A 25,918-nucleotide genomic window follows, 5' to 3' on the forward strand; every position below is an offset into this window, starting at 1 on the left:
ACACATACTTAGTGCATAATTCCCAATTAAAAAATACACTAGTTCCATTCCTATTTTGAAAAGCCCTAGGTCAATCTTTTTATTGCAGTAGCAGCAATAGCACTCTGAAACGTCATGATACATGATACCTTCACAAAAGCTGAAGAAGTTGTTGCCAAAGCAGGTTACCACCCTTGCTCTGTGGCATACAAAGCAGGTATCTGGCCAACCAGTTTATCAAAATGCGTGCATCTCCCCCCCCTCACAGTGATGGCAGCTCATTCAAGAAGGAAGTCTCCAGCTATTACACAGACATTCACAGTGTTGTGCAGCATGGGAGTTGCTCAGCCTTAAAGAGTGTAGTCTTTTTGGCTGTCAATTCAGTTTCAAGCAACAAACCTTTCTTGTTGGTCTGAATAATAATCCTATTTTCTTCCTTTAATTTGTCCGTTTAAAATATTTAGGTGTGCTCATATGAAAGTGATGAATAGGCACATAATTATGTCCATCTTTATAAGATCCAAACCTAAAAAAAATTCAACAGAGCAACACTATTACAACATTATTTAAATCATGCAATTAAATCATACAATCCCTGCTCTACTTCTGAATGTTCTAGGCAATTTGTTTCAGAAACAGGGCCCAACTCTATTAAATGTACATCAGGTTCTATGAACCCTCTCCTGCTAAAGGTCTTTGAGTATACTGGAGACAATTAATTACATTGATTCTGCTCATGCTATAGGCAGTCTATAATTTGAACTTCAGATGAAAAAGCTGAGTGTTGCATTTATCTACTTAAATTTTTAGTCCTAAGTTTTTATTCCTGATTTTAGTGGAGATACAATTTAAACATCCATTGTATCAAAACAGTCAACTCTGTTATAAATACTGTACATCTTGCTTTTGCAAATTATGATGAAAATTTTAATTTTTCAGGCCAAATTTTAATATGGAAGTTTTGACAACTGACTATTATGGTAGACAGACTTGCAAAGGTAAAATGGAGTATTTATTCAAAATATCAGTGCTAAATAATATTTAAGAGCAATGCCATTGTGTTTCTAAAGAAGTAGAGTTAATCAGAAAAAGTTAAATACATTCCAATAGGGTAAACATTTTCTGATTATAGGCAGACAAAAGAAATTAGGACAAGATTCTGTGCTGAAGTCAACTGAGAAAAATCTGAACATGAATGCTAATTGTAGGCAAGTTCCATCATGTGGAAAAGTCTGGGCAAACCCCTGCTTAGACAGGAAGCAGTGGTTGAATGGTACACAAAAAGTGACAACACTCCACTGTCAGATGTATATGAGAAAGTAATATACTCTGCATTATAGGAGTAGTAAATGTGGCATTACTGGGAATTATTCTCTTTGTGGCAACATCTATCACTAACTTCATGACTCTTTCACTACCAATACGTGACACTAGAATAAATATCTTCCTCATGTATCTCTTCATTATGCAATACCAGTGGGAAAATTATGGCAATTTAGAATTAAATGACTCTTTTACATTAAACCTAGTCCTTTTTTTTCTTTCTTGACACATGCAACGTACTGTCTCAGGCATTCTTTTTAATTTTTGCTCCAATTATATGGTATGTTTTAAAATGCTTATGCAAAAAGTATTTATATTGATATTCTTGAAATTCTAAGTAACAGTATATTAAGAGCCCAATTTCCAGAGTGCTGAGAAACATGGGAGACTTTTCATCATCTATCAAATGAGTCACCACACCACTTGGCAAATATCCCTATCAACAATCTCAGAAACTGCCTGGGTGAAATGAGCATTATTTGCAATTTATGCTGTGACACAACAGACTGATTTTCCCAGGGCATATGCCAAAACAACCAAAAAAATTGAATTACAAATCAGAAGTTCTTGACTTCTACCCTTCTGCTCAGTTGGGGACTGATCAGTGTCTCTCACTTTAGAAATAATTTTGTTCCTAGACTTCTCTTTTACCAGATGCCAGGTACATCATCCTCTTCATTTCCTATGAGACACACTAACCTGGGATTGAAATGGATGTCCTCAGGAACTTGGCTGGGATCAGTGACAATTCTGTCATTGTCAACATAGCTATCCACGTGATCTGGGATTCTAAATTTGGCCATCTGGACTTCTGAATCACTTAAACCAGCATGAGATATGCGAGCATAACCCAGCCTGTCAAACATGAGAAGAGTTAGTTTGAAGAAATAACCCAAGACAATTTCACCCCATTCTTAATGAATGTATCTTTTTTTTCCAAGAGTTATGCTTTGACTTATCAACACAATTTTCCATTTCTGTTAATCTCACCTTCAAAAAACTGAAAGTGCTCCATAAACAGGATCATAATACCATGTCACAAGCATAAAAACTGAAAAAATGTGTTTGACAGTAAAAATAATGTCTATGTCTAAAAACCTTTTTTTAAAATTACAGCTTTAGAATGTGAGTAAATTTTCACTGAAAAGATTTCAATATTCAAGAAAGAAACTCAAGCATCAATTGAATGAATAATGAGAAAAATTCAAATTGCAAATAGAGTTTTAATTGAGGTTTTTTAGTTGCCTTTTTTCTTTTTTACTCAATACTGTTAAGACAGCTATCAATTTTACTTCTTGTGAACACTGCAGAATTTGCAGTTTATTCAAAAGAAGATGAAGTCCATTTCGGTACAAAGACCACCAAGAGAATGATTTACAAGCAATTTGGGATTAAAAGATATGGAATGCATAAGTCTAGTGCCTCAATATGGGTTCACACAGTTCAAGTTTCCACTAAATCCAGCATAAAGATTGGCTGGATTAGATCAGCATTTTGCTTCAACAAACCCTAAAGCATAGTTCAAAATTTGTATCTTCTGTGTCACATACAAATTAGGTCTTAGCCTTCACATTTCAGAATGAAGATGCAAAGCTAGAGCTTTGGAAAAATGTAGTTTTATGCTACCAAATAAGAGTAGATCTGAATGTAATTCTGACACAGAATGATGAAACCTGTAATAGTGTGTTTGTGAATTATATTCAGAGTTCTTGTGAACAGGTGAATTATATTCAGCAGTTCTTGTGACCCTAAGATGAACGTTTCACATAATTTTATGATAGATCCAACTGCCCATAAGAATTGTTTAGAGATGTAAGACTCCTCCACAATCACTTACAAAAGATTATAAAACTGATAACCATACAGATATTTAAGCCACAAATAGGTGATTCCCTTTAACATACCTTATGACTCCACGATACATAATGTAGCTACACCATCTGTCCCGGTCTGTACTGTCAATATCCTAGAGAGGTAGTGAAAGAGAAAAAAAGTCAAACAAATAAGGTAAGCGTTCATCTGGGTAGGCTTTAAAGCAGTAACAGGACCAAAGTGTAAGCTCACTGCAGAAAAATATTTTGCCTAAAACATTGTACTAAGGTAGAAAGAAAAAAACTCACTGTTAGACATGGACAAATCAGACAACTTTCTTGGTATCTCTTAATGCAGAGATCATTTTTAATACAAAAGAATCATGGAATTAGAGGCTATCTGGAGGTCTCCTACTCCTAACCTTGGTCAAAATAACTTCAGGCAGGTTCCTCAGGGCCTTATGCAGCTAACTTCTGAATATCCCCAAGGATGAAGGTTTCACAACTTCACCAACTCCCTGTTCTAATCCTTGACAACCCTGTGACTTTTTATTTCTTCTAAGTGACATTCCTCTTGGGGCAGCTGCTGTCTATTGCCTCTTGTTCTTTCACTGTGTAACTCCACCTCCTCTGCAAGATATCATGAGGTAGCTAAAGATTATATTTGAAAATGGGCATGTGTTTTCTTCTCTGTCTATAGTTACCAATTTGAAATACTAAGCTGAGTGTTTCCAATATATATATATTCTCTAAAGATGCAGTATTTTTATATTACCTGCACATTTCCATTTTTTATTAATTCAGTATAGTCTCTGGATCCAGGTGCTGAAGTGATGTATCCTAGAAACACAACTTGTTTAGAGCTAGTCTTCAACAGGTTTGAAACAGCTATTGCTTGGAGTTTTCTGTCCAAGTCCTCTCTGAAAGAAATGGAAAAGACTTTAGGACATACACATTTTAGCTCACAATCTTTGTGCTATGACATAGTAAACCACAAATCAATCTGGTACTATTTTTCTTTCTCAATATTAGAGAGTATGAAAGTTCACAAAAAGCTCATTGATTCAAAATTATCCCTACATTTGATAAAAGCCACATGGTCATGGTAGATGTAATTCACATTCTCTTTCTATCCATTCCAGGAATGACATTTTCTATTACTGTTCTGTTTTTAATACTGATACCACCACTAGGAAATGTGAATGTTAGTGTTTTGGTTATCTAAGGCTTTGTCTCTGCTTGCACGTAAAATTTAACTGTGCTAGCACAATGTGGTGCATAACAAAGAACTTACATGCTAAGAAAATTTTATTATGGATAGATCATGGTAAATAAAGTCTTTAAGTCTGGGTCCTATAATTTATGAAATGTAACTAGAGTTACATCATCCCATTAGCACTACTTAATTACATTTGGCATGTATTTCACATCTTTTTAACAAGATTTACACAAGAGTTCCAACAAGACAAAAAGTGATAGTGAAGTAAGTGGAGCCTGGTAAAATACTTCATTGGATCTCATTCCCTGTCCTTGGATTTGTCATAAAATAATGAAAAAGCAGTTCTCTTTCTATGATTCTTCATATTAATGACTTTAAATGGTTGTGTAAATCATGTTGTCTTCTAGATTTTGATAGTCTGGGCTAACAGTAAAATCGTTGACAGAGAGAGCTGATTTTGGAACCTGTAAACCCTGAAGAAGACAATTTAAGTGCAGCCATGCTTTCTAAATAGTGGTACTTCTGACTGAAGCAACTGTACTAGGGAGAAAGAGCACACAGGCAGGAGACAAAAAACCCCCAAACACTTAAGTAGAAGTGTGACCTAGGTATATATGAAGTTGCCTGCTCAGCTAGCTGCTCTTTCCAGAATGCACCTCTCCAGAAGATGGGATCTTTTAAAGGCACAGGCATAGTTATAGTCCCACATTTTAAAAATCCTATTTAAAAACAACCTTACCCTAGTTATCTAGTATTCGATAGTCTATGTCAATGTAACCAGCAGAATAAAAAATATTAAAAATGAGCAGTTATGTGCAGTATTTAGCTACAAACTCATTCCCCTCTAAAACACAGTCTAATTTGCACTCATTTCCCATGTGTCTCCTCAAATTTTCTCTCTCATCTTGATCTCATTTCTTTGCAAGGGTATAATACAATGTTATTTTCTTCTACTTTGACAAACAGTTTCTCAGACAGGCAAGTCTAATCATCTGTGTGAGGCACAGAATTAAATTCTGTTCTAGAGTTAAAATTGGGAGTGATTTCTGACAATTATATTTGTTTAATAAATGGGAAATCTATAGACCATTCGCAGGTTTCGTGCAGTTTCTACTCAGGGGAAGGAAATGGGATACAGAGAATTCCTTTGGCTTTCTGAGCAGCTTCTTTGTGTTATAATATTCTGCACCCTATCCATAAATTTGATGCTCCATTAATTGTAAGAATTTTTTTTTAAATTCCAGATTTTACTACATAGCCACAAACATACTAGATATCCCATCAAATATAACAGAAATAGCAGCTACATGGGGTATTCACAAAACTGTCTCTTATTAATATTCATTACACACAGGTAATCAAGACATTGTTTTCAAGAACTGAAATATATACCTTATTCTTTTCCATCACTTATTTGATTTATTGGTATAATATTGCTTTTCTGAATTCAGAGATCAGACTTCCTATTTCCATTTGCATACGCTCAGAAAGACACTGAAGGATATTTTTGCTGTTGTTTCAACCCTGTCCTTTCTTAGAGGTTTCAGATGTTACTTTAAAAAAAAAAAAAAAACAAACAGTTTTCTATTAATGGTACCTATCTCTAACTGTACCTCTCTGCACTCATTGTGGAATGTAATACATCTATTCCACATGCAAAAAGTCAGAAGGATGCTATCTTGCACTGAGATGCATCTGTAGCCCTATAAATTGTTGTGACTTTGCAGAACTGTTTCTTTAAATCCCTAGTAATTCAGATAGTAGGTTCAGCTGAGTTTTGCATGATACCTTAAAAAATGCTTCAAAATTTTAAACCAGTAGTTTAACCAATTTTAAATTGTCATAGTATTTCTTCAAATGTGCCCTGCTAGAACCAGTATTAGAGCAGCATATTTTAAAGAGTACAAAATGAATCCTGGAAGTTCACAAATTACATTACATGACTTTGTACACTCTATGTAAAACAAGTGAAATACACACTCTTCATTTCCAAAGTGAGCAACAACAAAATCAACCAGCTTCCCTGTGAAGTTGACAGTCAGGGAGATGGCAGGCGCAATCTCTCCCTCTGGAGATGGAAGGAGGTGATGGGTCGATTTTACAATTGGATACCTGGACAGTGCCATAATCCTACATGAGGAGAGGCAAAAAGTTACATTTTGTGATTCACAAGCATCAAAGGTGTGTAAGCAGATAAATGCGAGCAGAAATCTAACAGTCACTGAAATAGAAAACGGTAAGACCAGAATACAAACCATGTCTAGTGGATTTTCCTGAATCTAGACAGTTTCCTTCTAAAATACTGCTTAACTACATGCCTAAAAACATATTATCAAGTTAATTCCTACACTGAGAAATATATTTCCATAAATATTAATTCTTTCACTGAGCTTTTCATGATCTGTATTTCAGAAAAAACCAGAATTTTATACTACCAGAAATTAAAAGGTATTTTATTAAAAGCAGAAGTAGGTAGAAATATATCTTTAAAATGAGAGATTTCTCTTTTTTCAGCTTCTGTTTGGACATTTTGCACCAGGTTTTTCAATGTATTTCATTAATAAAATCTCAGAGAATGACTTCTCTCCCCCATTCTGTCTCAAATAGACAGGGTCTGGAAGAAGAAAGTTACAAAATGCCCCTCACATATGGCAAAAGTTAAATAGCCATAGCAACATCAGTAGGAAGTTCTATCTGCCATAGAGATGTGTATATCCCCCTGAAAATAAAAAGACACTTTATATGCCAGTATTTTTCTAGAGGACAAAGATGTTTAAAGATATGCAACTGGTAGGTGGTCAAGCATTAAGGTAAAATTAGACACAAAATATCTGTCAAACAGACTTGCACCTTTCTATTCCCATTTCCCATTATACAGCCCAAGCTAGATATGAATTCTCATACCTCCTATATGAAATCAAAATTTCTCATAGCTCCTGATGGGCTACATTTTCCAACTGCTGTCACATTTTTAAGTCTGCAACATAAAATTCTCATAGCCCAAAACAAAATAATATGAAAAGGGCATCAGATGCAGCACTTGGAATGCTAAAATTCCAAATCTGTACATTAAAGGGTAGGGTGCCATTTTCTGCATCACCAAAACCAAAGCAGCTTATGGGGGCAGGCACCAAAATCTGATCATGTTTAGCAATGAGAACACTCCATCCACATGGCATGGTACTGCTAATGAATCAAAGCCTGTTGCTAAAGGACAAGCTTCAACAAGTGATTATAGTGAGCACTATTCCAACTATTCTTTGCTTCTGTATTAGAGCAGTTTGCATTGGGCAATATATTTACATCTATTTACTGTCACTGTGCATGTGAAGGTGACTCACCCCCAGGTGTGATCTCTTGTGCTTGGACCAAAATCTGTGTAAAATCCCAGTCTTTCTCCTAGCCACATGGTTGGATCATGGTTTCCAATGAATGGTTTAGAGGCATCACTCTCTATAATAGTGATAAAATCTGCTCCTACGATGGAAGGGAAAAAAAGAAAATAATTTCACATTTATAACTGTTACCTATAAATGGGACTTATAAAAAAGTACATAATGTCATTATTTTGGTTACAGAGGGATGGACACAAGCCCTTCAGGGGTCAGTCAAGGCAAATCAATGCTGGCAACAAAGTCATGCCCAAACTTTTGGCTACTGCAGGCCACACAAACTCTGATGAAGATGCACTTAGTGTCTGCTGGCCATGGTTCATCTCTGGTGCATAACCAGAGACACCAGACTGCAGAATACAGCTGGCCTGAGCAGACCTCATGCCATTTCTAAAGCATTAGAGATACTGTGCACTCACAAATTAACAGCACAGTAGCAAGTCTGCTTTCAATTTCATGAACAAACATTACACAGCACACCTGCACTTCCCTCCATCTACCAAATCCTATTGTGCTTCAAAAGGTCCTGTACAAGACACAGCTGGATGCTGTTGCCAAAATAATAATTCAGCCCAGAGCAACCCTGCATCAGCCCCAAGGCATGGTAACATGTCGGGAGTTTAGTTCAGGCATGGCTTGAGGAAAAAGGCCATGAAGCCATGCAATTGAGAGAAAAGTAACAGGTAGCTGTGAAGCAGTTCCAAAGCAGTTCCCAGCCTGACTTCTATAAACAATTAGTCTCTCTCAGGCATCATTGTATAAACAATAAGGTTCTCAGGCAGTCTTCCCATAACAAGTGAAACACCCTCTCTGGGAAAAGATGGCACCCTGGGAACAGATATGGAAGTTTTGGGAACCGTTCATATCACAGTGGGAACACTGGTTTTATTTTGTGTAAACAATCAACGGTATTGTAAAACAAAAGGAGTGGTTAGAGTTTTCTCTGTTAGCCTATCATAAACCTGGATTTTGGAATATGCATGAAGTTAATTAACACTGTTATTTAAAGTGACTGATCGATCAATAAATCGGAGTTCGATGCATTATAGGATGGTCGTTCTCCCCCTCACTTCAACAGTAACAGAAGGGTTTGCAGCTCCAGTGAATTGCTGAGCACCTGCAGCCACCTCACTTTCTCAAAGCACTGTGGTCCCTCCCTGTTTGCATGCAGAGGTGTGGTTTTGCCAGGGGAACATGATGGGTTCCTCTACATTTTAACTGCAGGGTACAGAAGAACTTGCAGTTCCTTGAGGAGCTGGCATCTAGGAAACACCTGCCCATGCCCGAAGGAAGGTGGGAGTTGCAAGCTGCCCACAGGAGGGCTGAACTATTCAGACTCAACTTGAGCAGCAGGTCAGTATAAGTGCAGCAGTAACGAGTGATCCAAGGGCTCCCTTCTTGCTGCAATTATGCCCCTCTTAGAGTGCTCCCCTACACAGGAAGGCAAATCAAGTCACCATTTCATCCACAGCCCTTCCATAAGGAATTACGACCATCCAGCAACATAGAAGATTTTTTGCTTTTGAAATATATGCAGGAGTGTGTAAAGCATTGTCAGCAGAGAAAATGGGAATGCAGAGTTCTTAAATGGATTCCCAGGTTTTTTCTTCTACATCATTAGCATACATGCTGATCACAGAAACAGTAACTGAAACCATTAATAAAGGCTGATGTTGGATCCCTTCAGGGCAGACAGAAATTCCAGTGACAAAAGCCATTATATGTTGCATCTTCACTACTCCAACAGAGAGGTGAGCCCAAGGAATGCACTCCACCACACCTTTAAAGACAACTCCTACCCTAAAGCAGATAGCCACTCTTTTCTCTATGGCTCTCAAAATCAGAAACTCTTCTTGTAGGAATTTCTAGACAAACTCTGAATGCATTTACTGACAATGTTAATGTAGTATTTTATATAACAATATGCATGTAGGATAAAACTCCAGAATACCACCTATTAGAAAATTTTTCCACCTATTTCCACCTATTAGAAATTATGATTTATTATTTATATTTTGGAATTTGCTGCCTTTTTGATTCACCAATTGTCTCTTTTAGAAGTGATATTTTATTACCCTAAAGAAATGCCAATGGACATAACAAAGTAAGCACTTTTTCTAATATTCATTAATTAAAACTAAAGGTACCAGAAATGCATGCGTTCATCAAAATTCATAAATAAATATGCAAAGATTAAATAACCACCCAGACATGAACTATAGAATCAGTTATGTAGAAGAATGCTCCAAATTTCAATTTATTAAATGTCCTGGCTCTTTTCTCATATCACCAGATACACAACATAGCCCAGCTCTCTGAACCTTTGGTCATGGGACAAGGGAGTGAACAAGGTTAAAATCAGTCTCTTCACTCTTCACTAACTCCTGTGTATCTCTGCCACAATGTGTTACACAGGAACACATTTCATTGCCTGGGTCTGTAAAGCCTGAGCTGCTCAGGAAAATACTGTGGTGGACCAGAGAGCAACAAATGCTGGAATGGCAGCACGGGCATTTCCTAATTCCCTGAACTGCTTTAGATGTTAAACTGTCTGTCCCCTGTCTACCCTATCTCATGGGCACTGCAGGAAATGAGTAACACCTACAAGCACTCCTGGCCAATTCCTTTCAATGCTCTCTGCAACAGCACTCATCTTGAATCCTATTCTTCATTTCCTATAGCTAATTTTCCAACCAAAATCCTGCCCATGAGCAACAGTTTAGATGCTCTTCTTTAGAGTGAAATCCTGACAACCAAGCTACAATCACTACTTTTCTTGTATACATTGCACTGGTTCAGTGATGGAAACAGACTTGTCTGTTTCTTCTCTGTACTCATTGTTAAGGGCATTTGAATTTCACATCCTTTAGGAATTATGTAATGGTTCACATTAAAAAAAAAAACACATAGGAGTTATAAAACGTTGTATTTTATGTAAAAGTATATTTACCTTTGTAAATACCATTGTATTTTATCTAAAAGGATATTATTTCATTTATGCAAAGAATTTCTCTATAGACAAGTAACTCTTCAGCAATATGAGAAGAAAAATCCAAATAAGAAATATAATACTTCCTCTAATCAGAAATCTCTTTAAAAATATTAAACAAATTATCACCTCTGCAAATGGGTTTTTGACTGAAGTGATTATATTGGAAAAGTTCAGAAATTGAGGAGAAAACCACTAAACACAGGTTCTTGTGTTAATGTGAAAATGGCCTCAGTTACCAAGGTGTTTTCACTTGTCTCTTCAGATGAATCCTCCCAAATATAAATGAAGCACGGAAAAAACGAGTTACCTGTCTGATTAAGCAAATTAGCTGATCCTTCCAAATTAGACCATCCTTCATTGTCATATCCAAATCTAAAAGGCCAGATCATAGCAGAGAAATCTCTTTTTGGAACCTCAGAAAATAAATGGAAAAAAGTAAAATAAAGTTTGAATTTTTACATTTTATAGCTTTGCAGTAAACAACATCAGACACATGGTGCCATAAAAGACATACAAGAAGAGATGTTTTTCCCAATATATTTTCCTCATAAAGCTGTCAGAATCACAAAAGACTAAAACTGCTATTAACAAGGGAATAAAAGTCATCATACTTCAAATGAATTTGTACAAATGAAGAGGAGAGAGACAATGCATTTTTTCATCTTTCTAAGAGGAACTGACCACATTTTGCCACACAATAAGGATAAACCTGAATTAATTGAAAAAAGAAGGCCAACCGTATAAATCTGTGTGCATTTGTGAATGTAACACTGAACTCCATGACTGTTAACCATCTTGTTATTTACTACCTTTGCAATACCGATTTTCTTGCAAGATAGAAAATTGGAATCTTCAAATTTTCATCCAATTTCCATACCTAGTCTAAATCTAATCTACATCAACCAACTTTTCAGAGAGCTTCAGTTCAGAGTTATGATATAGTACAGAACCCTAGAATTCCTTCACCTGGAAGAAACCTCAGGAAGTTATCTGTTCAAACTCTCCCTTCAGGAGATCAGGAGGCTAACAGCATTGTCCAGTTTGAATACCATTCAAATAAACTAATTCATAAAAGTAATGTTCAAATTGAACATATGAGACATGAATCTCTCAAATTTTCAAGATATTTTTCCTTCATAGCATCACTATAAATCTCCAAAGACACGGACATTTCAATTTGACATGAATTCATAAATTAAATTTTTGCATCTTCATTTATGCATTAGTTTTTCCGACTACTTGGTTGCAAAGATCTCTTCAGCCACAGTTAACACACCTAAGCTATTACATACATATTTTACTGTATATTTGAAAGTTACCATTGTCACAAACACCCTACTCACCCCTTGGCCCAACTTCTTCTGGTAAGTTTTATAACGTAAACCCAATCCAAGTAAGCCAACACCAACAAGCAGCCACAATACTTGAAATAGAAAAAAAGAGAAAAATGGTTTTAATTTGAAAAAAAATAATGTTTATATTGCTGTTAAACAGGGCACTTACTCTAAGGTGTGCTATTCACAGAATGAGAAATGTGTCCACTTAAGTGACAGCACCAGATCAAGGCAGTATCTATGCATGCATGCAGAATGTGTATATATGTGCAAATACACTCTCCAAAACACAACATGCTGAGCAGATAAAATGTACCAAAATCCTTGGGATAGTTATGTAAAAATTACAGCTACTGAAGAATTCATTATAGAACATGAGTAAGAGCATCACGTAAACCCTTCAGTGTTTTCCTCCCTCTGTGCAAGTATGCATTTGCAGTACACAATTTTTATCTTGTATTAATACAATGTGTGGAATAAGATTTAGTTTACTTTGCAAGTCTTTAGATGTCAGAAAGATGTGGCTCTTGCCAGGCTTACAGAGTGCCCATTTGTTTGACATACTCTTGGAAAGACAGAGCAGCTTCATAGAAAGAATGTTCAGAGCTTTCTAATTGCTCCTGTGGCATTACAAATAACCACAGTGTGCACTTAAGAGCTCTCACCATTCAGCATTATTTAATTTGATGATTAAAGCCCTCTGCATTTATTTCATTTACACAGTGGCATATGTTATCTACAATGATTTCAGTAACTCTAGTTTATTCTTTCATATATTTAAAAATATATGAAATTATTTTAATGAAAGTTTCTTGGAATGGTTTTGTGTAAAATTTAAATACATTTTATAATGGAAGATGTCAGAAAGAAGGACATCATGCCTATATTAGCACATGTCAAGCAATTTCATACTCTGCAAGACACAAAGGTGCTTGGAGTGGAAGCTGAGAAAGAGTACAAGTGTGGGCATGATGAGGAAGTACAAGAGGCACTGTTGCAACATTACAAGGTTAGCTGAGCAAGGGCTGTGCTTTGTTACAGGTAGCATTTTGAAATATTAATTTACTTCTGTGAAATGTTTCTTAGTGGTAATATTCAAACCACTTGAAATGGTGCTCGTGTTGTCTCTGACACACAAACTCTCACAGGCCACATTCTTTTGGCTCCTGAGCATGCAGAGTAAAGATCTCCATAAAGATTCCAGAAATAGCTCTGAAAAACTGTGAAGCACTATTGTCTTCTTTTTCCAAATGCAGCAAAATGTACACAAATGGCAGGCAATTTGATCTAAAGTCACAGAAGAAAAGGTGCAGGAATTGCAATCTTCAGCATCCTGGTCTCTGTAGGGTTACCATGCCCTCATGCCTGGCATTTTGTTCCTCTACCAAACTTCATGCTACTGACAGGCATTTTTCTTTAGAAACAGTAAGCTGACAATGAAAACAAATCAGGCACTTAAATGATTGTAGAGAAATAGTTTGAAAATATTTGTATTCTTCAAAAGCCAAAAAGTGATAAAACCTCAAACATTTGATTTTCATTTCTCTTCAAAAGCTAAGGAAAAAAGCAGACCCCATACATATAATCTGAAAATCTGGGATCCCTAGGCATAGTTGAGGGACAGGCCTGGTCTGAACATACAGCTAGCCCCAAGCACTGTGCTGTGCTGCTGGCCACAGCAGGCCCTTCAGGACAGCCTCCTCATGCAGGACAGTGCCACACATAGAGCAGCTCAGGGCCAGCCAGTGCCACCACCCTGCCAGCCAGCTCACACAGCCCTGGCAGTGCTGTCACACCAAACCACCTCAAAATCGCCATACTGCATGGCTGGGAAACCATTCACAGCTTCTGTACACACCATGTAAAGCCCAAGGTCCAGAGAGGCCTCCTCCTCAACCACTGAAACAAAACCCCCCATGATGCTGAATCCACTTTCACATTTTGGATTTTTCCCAGTTTCTTGTCTCTGTTTAATATAATCCATGAGGAATAGCCTCTATCAGTAATGATCGCAGTGAGTCAGCTCCTTCAGTAGTATACGCCATCATTAACCTGGAACTGGGGAAATAACCAACTACCAGTCTGTCTCTAAAACTAGTACCAGAAAAAACGTTTCTAAAACATCTGAGCAAATACTCCACAGTGTTATATTTTTTCCTCAAACAGTATTCCTAGAATCATGGAGAAAAGGAGCTAAAATTATACTTACATAGTTTAATATAGTTTTTACTCCTTTTGAAGAATGGTTTTTGGTTGCTTTTCACTTCAAAGACAGAGCTAAGGTCTTTCTTGGGTCCTGTTAGAAATTCTATCCCAATACATAACATTATAAAACCTGTAAAAATACATGTGATTAGTTTAACATATTAAACATTGCTCATAAACACTTTTTGTAAACTCCCAGCTGTTGTGTTACAACATAACAACCTTATGGTTCCAACAACAAAGAAGATTCAAAGCAAAATGCACATAAATGCCATAGCTAATAAGACAATGCAGGAACTATGAGATTTATTGGCAACACTCTCAAGCAGAGTGATTTGCAGTGCAGTTACAGGGTATTATGTCATAAAAGCTAACACATGACTGATAAAATATGCTAAAATCCTTCCAGGCCATATTGATGGCTACAACTCTCACCTGAGCCCACTGTTTTCAAAGTTTACTGGAATCAACCTGACAAAAACAACTGAGGTACTCCTACATATTATAGAACCTTAAAATAACAGCTTGATGAAAAAAAGTACATTGATGATTGCACATACCTATTATCTTTGACAATGAACTGCTCTGTCACCAAGATAAAATTAACACACTTTTCATATGAGAACTACCAAAGCAATTGCCAATAACACTTTGTTATAAAACAGGGTAAGGAGACTGCTGCAGTCCATTTAACATGGCAGCACCTTGTATTCTGGAACTCCAGAGCCAACAGAAATAGTTCTGCTTTTTAGGAGCAGAAAACTAAACACACCTACAGATACATTTTAAAAACTAGTAAGCAACTTCAGTGCACTAACTGATGCAATGGGTGGGGATAGTATCTTTTCAATAAGTACCTCAGACTAATAGTACAAGGTCTTTTCCAATCCCTAATGAGATAAAGAATCCAATTACTTTCAAAAAAAACATGGGAGGATAGTGAGCTGGATAAGAGCTCTGCTGGAGAAGATATATGCCCTTAATATCTTTGTGGCATAGTTAATTAATTATAGAAGCCATATTTTACTTCAGAGTAATAGCTAACTGTTACTCAGTAATTTTTTATTTCCCTTACTTGTTACATTAGCTGTAGTGAAAGTTTGGAAACCAGGACACTGGGTCTGCACAACAAAGGGGAACACATAAAACCTTTCTCAAAGGGTGATTGATTCACAGCCATAAAGTTGACAGAGATCAGGAATCTGACCCCTCAGCATTATATCACATCATAGTGAAGCAGCACAGAAGTTTTTAATTTAATGATCTTACTTTCATTGTCACTTTTCGTGGTGCAGTTCCCTACCCAAACTGCAGCAAGAGAAAGGCAGGATATTGGACAGGAGAAGAAAGCAAGAAATAGCACTTGCACCTGGAAGAAACCAGAAGAAAATGAGCAGTTTGCCAGAAAGCCAAGCTCTAAGAGTAAAAGCACAGCAACAAATACCTAGTCTCATGGTACAATCTTTGATAAGCTATGGGATGGCATAAAAAAGATAGAAAATGCATTCCCAGATGGAAGTTAAATTCATGCAGTGCCATCAGCTGTGTTCCATTTACAGTGTTCTTTTCCAAAGAGAAAATTAGGGCCATCTCTCTGTTACCATTCAGTGATCACACCAGGTAAATTAATCACAAGAGTGCATTTCAAAGGAAGTAACAGAGAGGAATTTTGAATAAAAGTATTTCTTTTGTGAAAGCATTACTCAAGAAAGCATTTGACACTCCTCTACCACATGCTTTCTTCATATAACTTCAAAAAAAAAAATTAATTACCTAGGATATCTGTTTCTAAAGACTCCTCAGAGTGCTTTCAGAACAAAGAAAGTCATGCAATAATGGAATTAAATTATCTTAAAATATAATGAACTTAAATCCCTCATGTGAATGCTGTAATATAAGAAACACACCTGAAGAGTAAGAAACTGGAGTGACACAAAATAGTTGCAATGACATTTATGAAATCTGAAACCTTTGGAGCAACAAGTTAAACCCAGCATTCATTAATCCTTTCCAAATAAAATATACTAATGCGTCACATTTTAAAAAACACAATGAGCCCAAGATCATGTTTGGCATTGTTAAATATAGTCAGTGAAATATGCCATTGAAACATGTTAGTACATATTGCAAAAATATTTCTGGAGACAAAACCAGAAAGGGTTAGTTTCCTTTCCACCTCTCCACCCTCATCAAGTCATCATTTTGCTAAAGCCCATATATTTGCTCAACTCAGTTTTTCCTGATTTGCAGCTACCTGACAGCTTCTTTTCTGCCTGTCCTGTTCTCGTGTTTCTGATGCTACAGGCTCATCTGAACTCCCCCAAACATGCTGGTGTGTCCACAAAACATAAGGTAGAGCCACAGGAGAAAGAAGCTCAGGTCTCCAGCGTAGACTAGCTAGATGAGTAGGATGCTGCACTTTGCTCTGCAGAGCAGGACTAAATAATGCACTGAACTACATTACAGTCCCAGTAGCTACACTGTTACCTGAGGCACTGCTACCTTAGGTAACCAGCATATTTGTGCATTCACACCCTGGATTGCAGCCATATTTTTAAGGTGACTGGATAACAGATCTCTTCCTCCACTGCCTACTTTACTTATCAGACATTTTTCCACTTTGCCATTTTCCCTTAACTGAATTCCATTTCCTGTCCACATTTAGACTATTTCTAACAGAAAAGAAACAAGTAGAATATTTTTTGCATGTCTCATTAATTTTTGCATGTCTCATTAATTTTTGCACTGAAATTCTTACCACAGTAAGTAATTTAACAGTAACCAAGCATTTGAAAAGACTCTTTATACACTAGATACATTTCACGTGCCTGTCTGAGGCTAAAGCAAGCATATTTGTATTTGTTCATTATCACAAATGTACCTAGAAGAAGATGGGAGCTTTCTCTAATGTAAACTCCTCCAGGTACAAATTTATAAGCTGTACACCACACACAGAAGAACAATTCAAGAACGTAGGTAAACATGGCTGTGCTCATGGCTTTCCCAGGATGGGGACAGCTAACAAAGCGTCCCGCTAGCTGAGGCCACACACACATGGTAAAGACCCCAAGAATGTTGCCTGCAACAGCAGCACTCCAGGTGTGTAAGTAAAGCAGACCAGCTGAAGATGCCAAACCTGTGAAGGGATAGAAAAGAATACAGTGAGTCTCAGTCAGGTGTATTACTCACCACACTCATTTTCATATTTTGGCTAGCGAAAAAATAGTCTGGGAAATACAATTGTGCTTTCTAGGCTTAGAAATTGCATCGCTAGAAGGACAGGTATTCAGTAGCTAAAGAGTCTTTTATTTTTCCCAATATCTCATTCTTTTAAACATTGCCTATTCAGCTGAAAACAGTATAGCAAAAAGGGCAGAGAAATGTCATCAAGAGCCAAAACCAAACAGTTTTTTCTTACAAAGTTCTTCAGCACAACAGAGGAGTGATGCAGCTCTTAAGAGAGTAACAGGTCTGTCAGTTATAAATCTCTTTTACCATAATACAGAAATAATCAAATAGATTATTATGAAGAGAAAACATATAATTTCCTGATCTTTCCCTGTAGATAATCACAGGATGGGCAAGAAAACAACTATTAATCTTTTACTGACTGCAAGATCCTTGACTTACCATGCTATCTTTGATTTGGGGATTTGACTCTAAACAGAACACTAGCAACCACAGAACCTCTCTATGACGGGATGACTTCATTTTAAAACATTATTGTAGATATGAATATTTACTGTCACACCATGAAAGCAAATGTATAGAAACACTTTTAATATTTAACTTTAATACATCAAAGTTCTGAGCATTTTAGAATGCAGTGCTTGAATCAACTAAAGAACCTTTCTATGCCTATTTTAAATAAGAAATGTGTGTGTATCAAAAATCAAAAGTTCATCCTTACATTACAATCTGCACACACATTTCTTAACACTAAAACCTGCCTGTTCATACAATTTTACTGACTGCAGAACTTGGCAAGTAAAGATACAGGAGGCAAGCTTGTCTCCAGGTAGACTGCTTGTTAAATTACAAGTTATTTTGCCTCCTGTGGAGTTGAGAGGCTTGTGTCCTCTCAACCCCTAACCCTAGATGTGGCCTTATCATAGAATCACTAAGGTTGGAAAAGACCTCTAAGATCATCAAGACCAACTGTTACACAATGCAGGTGGTCAGAACTGAGATGCTTAACAGGGCTTCTGAGGAAATAACTGCTCTGCAATGGCCTGGGGATTTGGCCTGTAACCCTCAGTCAGCTGGTGACATATGTGTACTACAGTCAGTGGCAAGAGAAAAGGAGGCTTTGATTAGCCACCCTTTTCTGAGATGTGGTGTCAGGTCAGAGGACTTGAGTAAAGGGAATAAGGTAACAGACAAAAATTCTGCTCAGGATTTGCACCTACCTATAAGAAACAAGGCAAAACTGATGATAGAAGACCAGCTCCAAAATGAAAGCATCAGTCCCTGAGCAAGGCCCAACAGAACTGTACCTCTGACACAACAATAAGGAAAAAGAAAACATGCACTCATATGATTTGAAAAACACCTGATATTAAAAAAAAACACTTCTAGATTTACAGACAAGGGTTCTTGGTAATATATTATAATTATTTTACTTTAAACAAAGCTAAATTTTGCTCACACCCAGGTACATTTTCTTCCCTTTATTGGATGTAAAAAACATCCAGTTGAAAATAATGGCAATTTACTGTGATGTATAAATGAGCCATGTTCAGCAGCAAAGCAGTCCACTGAAATCTTGGTACAAAAGGCAAAAACAACTCAGAGAAAACAAAAGGGAAGAATCTACCCCAAACAGAAGTATTTTTTTCATGTCAAATAAGGAATCCTAAAGAATCTAACACTCCTCTCAGTCTTGGGGATCTCTTTTGTATACCAATTCCAAAATATAAACTCTGTCAACTGCTATCACATGTGGTTTACTCAGAATAACAAATTTGTTTTCTTTCTAGATTTTGGAACCTGAATGAACCACACACAGCATTAAGACTACATTTTTACTAACAAAAACTTCTACTGAAGTATATATTTTAACAGTGCACACAGTTTATTTATACTTTGTGCATGTGTCTCTGATCATCTCCTCTCTGAAGCCAACTGCTAGACTAATTTGCTGCATAGTATAGATGCACTGCATTCATAAGTCCTTGAACCTCAGTCCTAATCTAAAAATTGTTTTGAAATATGGCAAACCAAGATTTTAGTGCTGAAATAAAAATAATTCTGTATCAGAAAATTTTCAGGTCTGGACAAAATGCTCAGCAGTATCTCAAAGGAAGAATGAATCCTCTGTGTGAAGTACCTTGTACCCACTATTTTTTGTCTTATACCATCATCAGGTTGAGTTTTAATTTGTCACCCACTACAGCACTGGATTTTCATTACAATTTTGTAATCATCATCATCATCATCATCATCATCATCATGCACTTACCCATATGGATTAGGATCTGGACCTGTATGTGGATGTCCACTTACTGCCCATCTGGAAATCAGGGAAACCTCCCCAAATATCCACAGAGTGAGGAACATGAGGCTGCCAAAAGCAATCCCTGATAAAAACCAATGAGGGTGGGAAGCAGTCTCTCTAATCACTTTACCAGTTTTGTTAGTTTCTTGTTTCCTCTTGTCTCCACCTAGAATAAGAATAGAAATACAGCTAAGCAAACTGTCAAATCCTATTAGCAAGAGTTACTAAGAAAAAGAAACAGCCAAAATCACAAATTTATTAGAATAAATTACATACACAAAAGCTAATTTATATGATTAGGATTGTGTTATCAGAAACTGATAATACCAAAAAAAAAAAATTCTTTACTAACAACCCGAGATCTGTCAAGAAAATATATTCACCCTAAGTGTTCAAAAATGCCAACCTGCCCATCTGATTATTTTCCATAAGAAATTTTAAATGTTTAAATTGGCTTTGAAAATCAGCAGAAAAGTTATTATAATTTGTTCAGAGGCCTCTGTTCTCTGAAACCCGAAACTCTGATAAGAACAAAACCTGACACTTCCAAATAAGCCAGAAATAAACTCCCTTCCTTCTTTTTTCCATGTGCTTTAGAACCACTCTTATCTAAGGAGAAAGCAGCACCTTGCATAGACATATCATTTTGTCACCCACAAACAAGACAGATTTCCTTCCTAATCTGCTGCAGCAGATTCCCTTTCTAAATTCTGATGAAAGCTCAGGCTTAATTTAGATTGTGTAATGCTAGATTACAGACAATATGCATGATGCTAATTTATACCCACTTACACATAGATAAGGTTTTATCTTTCAATTAATTCTTTAAGGTTATACTGAGAAGGAAGGATATTCTGAGGATTTAACATGAGCTGCCTTAACTAACCAACCCAACCTTGCTGTCTTCATTGGCAATGCCACCTCCACAATTTAGCCTATGCCAGCCCCCACTACTGTGTACTCTGTGCAAACACTCCAAGAGCTTGGGCAAAGTGTAACTGGGACAACTTGTCCACTCCTCCAATTCTTTCTGTTTATTTTCACATATCAGCTGTTCCCCAACTGTGTCTCCCTTTCTCTGTTAAAAGATATGCACTGGCAGAGAAACTCAAAGTGCAAACTGAATTAACAAAATAACAAAAACACCAGAAATGTTTCATGCTGGAAAGACAATAACTCATTCTGATTTTATTGGTCTATCTTATGCCTTTGTTTGTGTTACTGTCACATTGTTGGCACTGCAATAGGGAAAAAGAGGCAGTTCTGGCACCAACTTACTACCACTTGTATGAATTGTGATACCAGTTCTGCCATATTATGGGCAGATGGAAGTACCCCACAACTTCTAAAACCTGCAATGCTCATGCAGCAGGTCTAAAACCAGATGAGGTTGGGGATAAAAATCAAAGAATCAAAATCCAGTGACACATAGCTAGGTATACTTTAGGCTCTTCTCATAACCACCATCTTTGCTGTAATATACTTACCTGAATGGATTTGCTCCACTGCTGCTATGAAACCAATTGTCAATATGACAGTATTGGCAACTTGTGAGCTCCAGACTGGATTAAGGGATGTGTACCAGATACGAAGAACAAGGAGCATTATCTTGCCTAGCATGAAGCCCCATATCCTGATGAACCTGTAAGAATCAGTTTTTGAAATAGTGAGACATTTGGGGGATTAAACAAAAAAAGAAAACAGCTTTTAATATAAAAAAACATCAGTTAAATTCCATCAGTATAAGAAAATACCTTTGTAAACTGTTTCCTGACCACCATGTTACTGTTTGAACCAGCAATGAAGAAGAAACACCAGCAGCCAAGATGAGCAGTCTAATTGAAGCATTTGGTGCATGGTATGATGCTAAGCTTCCTGCAAACAAATACACATAGAGGTTTCTTTAATGATCAATAGAGACTGGGTAGTAAGGATTTCCTGTGCATTAGGTCAACATTTTCTGTAATTTGAGCAGCTATACCACTCATCTGAAAACACATGACACTACACATTTTTAAACCAACAAAAGAAATGTAGATATGCATACAAATTGGGTATACATGATTTCATAGCAGTTATAATTTTCAAGGAAAAATTTTATATGAAGCAATTATCCAACAGTCCAAGTGATTGCCTTTTTTTAACTACTTATGGTGATTGATTCCATAGAGAGGATGTATGGATATCTAAGTATGTACAGATATTCTTTAACCATGCACTTAGATAATTCAAAAGCCATAAAGTTTTATGTACTGTGACTGTTCCTTTCTAAAAAGGATATGGCTTTTGCTGCAGTGCACTTGCAAAAGTAAGTACCCTGTGGCAAAAGCCACGTTCTTTATTAGACAGGAGCAGTCACCAAACATAGCACAGGGATTAGTAATCTACTGCCTCAGTAGGGGTGCACAAGGCTTTCTCTGAAGTCTGGTCTCAGAAGTGGTCAGTACCAGCCTGTGCCAGTCTATTACTGAGAGCTACTACTTTCCCAGCCACTGAAGGAGAGCATGTGCATACCTTTGCCATTTCCCAGGGCACAGTGACCCCACATCACCAGCAGTTTTAAATTCTGCTAACAGGTTTCCAATTCAAGTGACAATGGACCACATACATTCTTATACCTTCAGTCAGTGTGGTAAATACTGGCCCAGGACCAATGACAAACAGCAGAGGAAGCAGCAACACTGTTATGATACCAGCCATTGGCTAAGTGAGTATGAGTCAAACTTGAGGAGAAGTTAAGCAAGTAATGTCAGAAATGGCGCTGCAGATTCTGGCAACGCGTGCTAGGAATCCTCCAACTGTTCAGCTGCTCATTCTGCTCAGAGTAAAAGATGCAAAGCTTAGAGCCAAGGTGATAAACAAGATCAATGTGCAGTGAAGGTGTACTTGCATGAACTTCAACAGAGGTTTCATGTACAGTACACACAGATTTCTGTCACTAAATTGTTCTGGCAATCCCTAAACCTGCCTCTTCAAATATTTCATCATGTGTGCTACCCTGATTAAAGGTAGCATGGGTTTGCCAAGTTAGAGCAGACACACCTTTACTTGCTGGGCAAGTACAACCAAGACTTAAATATATCTATCCAAACACCCAAATTTAACTTATTTATGTGAAGACATAGATGCAAATAGAACTACCACAGGACACTTTGCTGTTTTTTGTTTGTTTTCAAACAGAACACAAAATCAAGTAGCACAAAAGGATACAGAAATTAGAAGTTGCAGGGAAAATAAAGCTTCCTGAAAAGGCAGAAAGAAACAGAATAGAAAAAAAAAATCATCTCCATAAACATTCTGGTCTTACTAAGCATGAAGAATTTTCTTATTTTTTGATTGTGAAACTGAAGACTGAGTAGAATGGGGTGGAGCATGCATGGGGTAGATTGTTCTGCCGGACAATTCAACAAGTCCCAGAGGAAGGCCATGGCCTTTTTGAGAAGAAAAAAAGATCAAAAAGAGAATGAACAAAATTGTCTCAGTATGAAGGAGGAAAAATGCAGGAAGAATTGAGAAACAGGAGAATCAGCAGCACATAAAAGACCATCATAGGCTGGTCACTGCTCTCTATTTAGCAGAACAAAACTTACACATTTCTAAGTAATTTCCATCTCTTTTGGTAAAGTGAACTAGTAAACATAGCAAGGTGATCTGAAGGATCAACCTTAAATAAACGTGGCAAATTTTGTGTTACTGTCACATCTGAATGAAGGTAAGGTGAATTTTAAATGCTTATACTCACTCCTACTTTCTAAACTAGAAGAACTTGCAGAAGGCAACACACAAGGCACTGCTGCAAGAAACTGAAGATTCTGCTCACTGAGAAGCTTATTACAAAACAAGGATGGATATAATGGGAAGAGCAGGAAAAGAAAAGAACATGGTAAGACTATTCTTCATGAAAATCAATGACACCAACAAATTCTGCTCATTTCTAGTATTTTTCTAAAGATAAAGAACAAAAATGATTTTTTTAAAAACTATGCAGGGAAAGTGAATAAGATTGTCTTACTCTGTCTTCTAACAGTAAAAGAGGAAAATTATAAGGAAAGTTATTATCTGTCTATCATCTTATATTGACAGATGAGGAGCTAGGATCTGCTGCTTGTGAAACACATCACTCTGCAGCAGCACTTTCACCTCTACACTGGATGGAGACCTTTGTCTCCTCTGAGTTCATTGGGCGTGGCAAACTCTCGCTTCTGAATGTGGCTGTAGCTGCCAAACCTTCCCCCAAAAAACTTTCAAAGAATCAACAAGAGCTAAGATTTGCACAAGTTAGCTGAAACTGAAGTAGGAATTCCAGATAATCTTGGTTTAAGGAGGAGCCTGTGGAATGGGAAACGAGGCATCTATTTCCTGAGTTTAAGATCAAATTTTTGTCCTGTGCAACTGACCATGTAAGAGTTATTTCGTATTTAGGATGAACCTATAACCCCTCTACAGACATGTAGATAGATAGATTTAATTTAAAAAATACATTCTTAGAAGAAAAAACTGCCTCAGAAACTAAAAAAGAATGTTTCACTCATAGAAATTAGCCCCAAGCTGCTCTATAATGCCTCATCCCTACCCATTGTCACAATTCAAAAAACACCTGCTCTGCTGATATTTGAGTGATACTGAAAACACCTTTCCTATTGGACATCACTCTTACTAAATTAAAAGCTCCTAGAAATAAAAGTGAAATTATATTTTTCTGCATTTATGCGATACAATGGCTGCAGAAAATATTTCTCTGATTATAGCTAAAAAGCATGAAAAAAAAAAAAAGAAACCAACAAAATATGAGTATGGAGAGAGTGAGAACTTCTTATTCTTGTCCCTTTTTGCCTGAATTTTAAGTGAATTTGAAATGTGTGTTCTTATGCACTGATGCCAAAACAGAACCTATAAGTGCATACTTACCAACCATAGTCAGTCTCAGAAAGGCTAGGACATACTCATTGTTAGCCAACCTCCAAAAAGGGCCAATTGTCAAGAATATCGGGGAAAAGAAGGCAACAGCAAAAACTTCTATGCCTGTGAGTGCCAGTGTCTGAAGAGGGAAGTAGTAGATCATTGGTGGCAGTGCATGGTAAAGAGACCAAGAAATGTAGCCTAAAACAAGAACAAGCCAAAAAAAGAAAACCCCATCATGTATTTTCAACAACAAGATTTCCTGGAGATTACTTAAGAGGTACCATTTTATACTTTCACATATATACAGACAATCAAATGTATTTGAAAGCAGTTCAAGCAACAACAGCCACCTTCTTTGAAGAAATGTTTGTTATTTCAAGATAAACAAACGCATTTTATGAGGAAATAAAATTATGAAAATAAACTAGCTCTTCCCCCACTCAACGGTTCGTACTTTGAACCTCAGTGAGGTGCTGAACCTCAGCAAGGATCCGTGTTCAGATGGCTGTCTATTTAAGCAGCCCACCCACAGTGTGAGGGCTCCTCAAAGGCAGACGGGTGACAAAGGAATTATTCTAGTAAATCGGTGTGCTGTTCTCCCCTGGAGACGCCTTCTCCGGGCACAGCAGCACTGCGCTGGGAGTTTCCAGCCTTTGCAGGAGATGCACCGAGCCGAGGACACTGCTCGGCGCCCTGCCTTGAGCAGGACAGCACAGCACCGCCTCTGCAACACCTGCACAAACACTTGGCCCGGAGCAGCAATAAATTCTGGCTGATCCGAGAGACAAAAAGCAATCCAGCATTAGAGGAATAAAGAACCCGAAGAAGAACGCTCAGATGAGAGCACTATTTACTCGTCCCAGAAGGGAGCTGTTCATGGACGACACGCCCGCACGCAGGTGAGCCCCGCGATGCCTGCCCGGCCGGGCCCGGCTGAGCCCCACCGCCCTCAGCCGCGACCCCGCGCCCCCAGCCGCGGCACCTCCGCCACCTACCCAGGACACTCTCCGAGAGAACGGCCTTCCACAGCGGGAACATCGCCCCCGGCGCTGCCCGGCTCGGCGGGGGCTGCGAACCTCTCCCGGGAGCCGCGTCCCGAGTGCTCGGCAGGGCGCGGCGCCGCCGCCCGTCCCGCCTCACGGAGCCGCGTCCCCGGCGGGGGCGGGCAGCCCGCACGGCCGCACCGCGCTCTCCGCGATCTCCAGAGCCCGCCGCGCTGGACGGCCGGGACAGCTCGCCCCGCCGCTCGTGTGCCAGCAGCGCA

At 37.8% G+C, this 25,918-nt stretch overlaps 1 protein-coding gene across 1 annotated transcript; it reads right to left on the bottom strand.

The window, feature by feature from the left end:
• On the bottom strand, positions 1-25,753 carry CWH43 (cell wall biogenesis 43 C-terminal homolog). Its single transcript, XM_058804419.1, has 16 exons — positions 25,650-25,753; positions 24,661-24,852; positions 21,507-21,627; positions 21,240-21,394; positions 19,717-19,918; positions 18,665-18,753; positions 17,137-17,391; positions 14,260-14,385; positions 12,060-12,139; positions 11,024-11,129; positions 7,674-7,809; positions 6,313-6,462; positions 3,889-4,033; positions 3,207-3,268; positions 2,002-2,157; positions 1-505 (listed from the first exon to the last, which is right to left on the bottom strand). Exons 1-16 carry the CDS (start codon positions 25,690-25,692, stop codon positions 418-420), a joined length of 2,106 nt encoding a protein of 701 aa, XP_058660402.1. The 5' UTR covers positions 25,693-25,753; the 3' UTR covers positions 1-417.
• Positions 25,754-25,918: the final 165 nt, after the last annotated feature.

Source organism: Ammospiza caudacuta, chromosome 4, assembly GCF_027887145.1.
Source record: "Ammospiza caudacuta isolate bAmmCau1 chromosome 4, bAmmCau1.pri, whole genome shotgun sequence".
Classification (NCBI taxonomy): domain Eukaryota; kingdom Metazoa; phylum Chordata; class Aves; order Passeriformes; family Passerellidae; genus Ammospiza; species Ammospiza caudacuta.

Bases quoted from the DNA above. Each gene is read 5' to 3' on its own strand.
- CWH43 (XM_058804419.1), bottom strand. From the start codon at position 25,692: ATGTTCCCGCTGTGGAAGGCCGTTCTCTCGGAGAGTGTCCTGG. The intron at 21,628-24,660 runs GTAAGTATGCAC...ATTTGTTTGCAG, and splicing joins TCTGAGACTGACTATGGTTG to GAAGCTTAGCATCATACCAT. The intron at 21,395-21,506 runs GTATTTTCTTAT...TGATTCTTACAG, and splicing joins TCAGGAAACAGTTTACAAAG to GTTCATCAGGATATGGGGCT.